The sequence below is a fragment of the Spinacia oleracea genome, chromosome 6 (assembly GCF_020520425.1).
Source record: "Spinacia oleracea cultivar Varoflay chromosome 6, BTI_SOV_V1, whole genome shotgun sequence".
Taxonomy (NCBI): domain Eukaryota; kingdom Viridiplantae; phylum Streptophyta; class Magnoliopsida; order Caryophyllales; family Amaranthaceae; genus Spinacia; species Spinacia oleracea.
Window position 1 is genome coordinate 114,920,487 of NC_079492.1, and position 4,807 is coordinate 114,925,293.

At 36.7% G+C, this 4,807-nt stretch overlaps 1 protein-coding gene across 2 annotated transcripts; it reads right to left on the minus strand.

The window, feature by feature from the left end:
* Positions 1-1,166: 1,166 nt before the first annotated feature.
* LOC110791062 (uncharacterized) lies at positions 1,167-4,807 on the minus strand. Of its 2 annotated transcripts, none has more exons than XM_056833721.1 (5): positions 4,618-4,807; positions 4,140-4,233; positions 2,194-2,302; positions 1,987-2,112; positions 1,167-1,906 (listed from the first exon to the last, which is right to left on the minus strand). In XM_056833721.1, exons 3-5 carry the CDS (start codon positions 2,296-2,298, stop codon positions 1,571-1,573), a joined length of 567 nt encoding a protein of 188 aa, XP_056689699.1. In that variant the 5' UTR covers positions 2,299-2,302; positions 4,140-4,233; positions 4,618-4,807; the 3' UTR covers positions 1,167-1,570. The 2 variants fall into 2 exon arrangements, with proteins under 2 accessions (XP_056689699.1, XP_056689700.1); XM_056833722.1 differs by having other exon boundaries at positions 4,613-4,807.

A 4,807-nucleotide genomic window follows, 5' to 3' on the forward strand; every position in this document is an offset into this window, starting at 1 on the left:
CCGAGACCCAAATTAACATGACAATTGAGGTCCGAACCTGAACATGCCCCAATTTGTAATCAATATGAGATCCAGATCAACCTAAAATTTGAGACATGAACTCGAACAAGACCCGACCGGAAAATGACCCGACTTGAATATAACTCGCAAATTATTGACTTGAACTGAACCCGAGTACCCAACTCAAACCCGAGAATGACCCTAATTCATTTTAACCCGTTAAAACCTGAATTTAACCCGACTTATTATTCACCCGACCCAATTGTAACCCGACATGTTATTGACCTGACCTGAACTCGACCGAAACCTAATAAGATGTAGACACGGCACTTGGCTTTTAACCTTGCAATTTTTGCAGCCTCAAGCTCAGTTGAGAAGGTGGAGTCAGCACTTGACTGTTCCTCTTGGACGAAAGCCAACAATTCATCCTCCCATAAAAAGAACTCGCAATGCCCCTCAACCTGAAAGATAATGATATAAGTACACTTCTTTTTTTTCACGCTTTTCAAGGGAGCGATTTAGAGGTGTAAACGACTATATTTTTCGACCAAATTTTAACACAAGCAAGTTTGAGATTTCAAGTTACTTGTCTCCAAAAATCGTTGATTAATTTGCTCGTTTACATTTTTAAATCGATCCCTTGAAAAGCGTGAAAAAAAGAAGTGTAGCAATTATTTTGAAACGGAGGAAGTATTTATTTTATGGCCTGAAATAAGATTTTGTTGGATTTAGGAATAAACTAGTATAGCTCCCGCTAAGGATGACAATCCAATCCGAATATGACCCTAGTCCGCTCCAATCCGAGAAAAAAAAAATTCCTTGTGTATGTGGGGAACGATGATGAAAATATATCATATATACCTGCCATGAATGATAGAATAGGGGCAGAATAAAAATTTAAAATAATATGTAATGCTAGTATTAAGAATTGGAGTTTGATGAATACAAGTATACAACCCTTAGAGCATTACGGTTTTACATATATCGTAAGAGCTAAATAAAGAAAATTTTGGCATTAAATAAGCATGTCCAACACTGATTTATGATCTGTGGTTTTGTCATAAATTACTCTATATTATATTAGGAAATATATATCTAATTTTTATTGACAACCATGTGATGGAGAAAAATTTAAAACCATCATGAAGACAAGGATACGAATGGTATGGCGGAGAAAAAATGAGACGAGGATGAGAATGAGAAAGACAACAAGTACAATTGCCCCGGTCTGCTAGTCAATAAAATTGTGAAATACTCTTTGACAAACAAAAGATGGAGGAGAGTGAGGGTTCAAAACAACCACCATGAATACAGCAAAAAAAAAAAAAAAGTTCCTTAACCCCAACATGAAAACATATCCATTTGTTAAGTTCCAATAAGTCCCATTACCCAATAAGGAAGGGGTAGGTAGCAAGGAACAATAACAAGCTACTCATCATCCAATTAACAACCAGCAAATTTTTCAATAAGATTAAGATAGGCAGCAGCACTTGATTGAGCTACTTTGAGAGATTGTGTAAGTAGCTCAGTTTTCTTCTTAAGCACAACTTGGCTGGGAGGAGACCGAGACCTATCTTGGGTAATGGGAGGAGAGGACTGAGGCTGAGCCAAGGGAGTGTGCATCAAAGGGCTGGAAGGAGATTGAAACTTCGCCGAGGAAGATTGAAACGTAGCCGAAGGAGTGAAACTGTGCCACTGTCCCGAGGGAGATTGAACCTGTGCCGAGGGATATTGAAATGGTGTCGAGGGAGACTGAAATTGTTGAAATTGTGCCGAGGGAGATTGAGACGCTGCCGAGGAAGATTAATTGAGACGCTGCCGAGGAAGATTGAGGGTTCGAGTTCCAATCCCTCGGCAGTTGCCAGGTTGATGTGATCCTCATCATGAATCCGCAATCACCAAGTCCCTGCCCATACAAATATGTTATCGTACATGATAAACTATAAAGCAACATAATTACAACTATCAGCCATTAAAAATTCTCACCTGAACGCAGCAGCACCAAATTTTTTCTTTTCTTATAAAGGCGGTGCGGCAAAAGCCACGTCCGCAGGGACACCGCTTTAGTTCATCCTCGAATGAATAGAACTTACAATCTGGGATGTTATTTCCCTGTCCCATAACATTGATTAAGATATAACATTAAAAAATATATATAGAAAAAAACAATATATGCAAGTATATAAAACTCGCCTTCTGGGAACCGGGGCATTTGTAATAAGGACGGGTCACATTAGGGCCTTTTGTTGTTACATTCTTGATTAAAATACCATTTCCGCATGGACAGGTAAGCTCCATGAATCTGAATTCATTAATATCATACAGAAACAGCTTTAAATCATATTAATCAATGAAATCTAGCATATAAAACCGCTGCAAACAGATATTACAAACTGTTTATTTTTCTTTTTGGCTAAATAATGCTACCTAATTTAATGTTTCATAACCCTAAGGATATCTCTAAGAATCTTGGTGGTATGAATATCGAATGGTTTAATGGTAGGATATCTCTAAGAATCTTGGTGGTATGAATATCGAATGGTTTAATGGCTCAACTTATGGTTTCTTTCAAGGGAAACAAGGTTTGAGACAAGGAGACCTTATGAATACTTGTCAAGGCTGCTTAGGTATGCAGGGACTCAAGATGGCTTCAACTCAATTATGCTCAATATGAAGGCAACAGTGCAACACAAAATTAAATCAAAAAAGCTCCATAGCAGCTTAAAAAGGGAAATTCTGACCTATATGTATGTATCATGTATGTATCATACATACGTCAGAACTTCCAATGAAAACTGGAACTTAATCTTCCTAAAGAAATAATGTCAGGAAGTTCAAAACCTAAACTGAATCTCTCAAGCAAATTCTGAACTGACAGATCGAAGGATCTTGTTGACCACCAAAATCAAACACAGCCACTCAAAAATTGACCAGTACAAGTACACACAAACACCCCCCACAGCTCGAATTGCTGTCAAACATCGCAACCTGAGCAGCAGCATTTGAACACAGCAGCACCAGTTAAGGAGGAACTCAAACCATATCAGAAGCTCAGATCATTTGATACTCTTCTCATCAAAGACATGTGTTCTCACATACTATAAATATGAGAACAAAATCATATTCACTGTTACACAATGTTATAATTTTAACATTGTTACTACATTAAAAACTGATATTAAAGGACAGATCACGGAGGAGTAATGCTTAAGTTAAAATAATAAGTGCTAATGTTTAACTACTACATTAAAAACTGATATTAAAGGACAGATTTGAAGGCATTATAACAAACGAAGTGCCAAAAATCCAATAGCATTGGAATTTCAGAAAACTGTTGTCGAGTCCAGAGGCCTAATCATCCCATGGCAAAGCCACTGTAAGTTACAAAAGAGGCACTGACAGCCTTCCCTAACCCATTAAAACCATACCTTCAACTTAGGGTTGAGTTGAAATTGGTGTTTAACCACCGACAACCACAGGCCATCGCCACTGACAACCACAGGCCACCAATTAGACCACTACTACAATTAAGCTACCACAATTGCAACCACCATACAATCCACAACAGTACAAACAAGTTTAGTAAAATCAAACCACCACAGTACAGACCAATCAAATTATCCAATAAAATTCATCCAAAAATTTACACTCAAATCCAATCAAATTCATTACTCGTCAAACAATATAAATTAAACAGAACAAAATTGACCCATATTCCCCGAAAAATCGACCCAAAATTCACCCTAAATTCCCCATTTCACCCAAAACAGTAATCCGAGCTCACAATTTGGGGAAAATCAAAACCTAGGTAATATACTTCTAATTTTTGTACTTAATCAAGTAAATTATAAATTAACAATTCCTAAATTGCAAGTCACAATTGAATTAAAACTAAATTATAAATTCAAGCAAAAATAAAACCATAATTTCGAAAATTCGAGCAAAAATAAAATCGAGCAAGAAACAAAATAGTGAACAATTTAAGCAAAAAAACAGAACAAAATTGACCCAAAAATTGACCCATATTCCCCGAAATATCGACCCAAAATTCACCCCAAATTCGCCCATTTCACCCAAATATCAGACCCCAACTTCAAAGCTAAAATTTCACATAACCTTGAAGCAAAATCAGATAATACCTTGATGGGAGGAGCGAGGATGACAGCAGCTTCGGTGCTTTACGGCTCAGAGGTGGCTGTTTAGTGTGAAGAAGAAGTGAAGACAGAGAATTTGCTGCTTAGTGTGCCACAATATCGAGGAAGGAGTCAAGGAGCATTAAAGATAGAGTTGAATTAATTCAATAAAAATTGTATTACTCCGTAATCCGTATATAACTTTCAAATACTAACATTACTACGTATAAGTTTTGAAAAACGAGAATATTGAATGAATGGTTGTTTCGCTAAATCAACCAAAATTAAAGTCAATTAAATTAAAGTTTCAAAACTCTCTATATTCACATTCAGCTACCCTAATCTTCCTATATATACTCAATAATGTTGAAATCAAATATTTACATGTAACTTAGAGAGTTTGCAGAAAAAAAAAATGCAGAGTTCAAGTGAAGAAACAGATTATAGTGAGTCTGAGATAGAAGAGTGTTCTGAAAAACCTTACAAAGAGTTGGTAGATGGTAAGTGCAAATTAAGGTTTTCAGACGCAGGTTTTAGGTGTCCATATTGTCCGGGAAAGAAAATAAGACACTACAATTTCAGGAATCTCTTGCAACATGCCCATGGTGTTGCAAGAGGTTCTTCAAAACGACGTGTAAAACAGAAGGCGCAACATCTTGCTCTGGAAAAATATT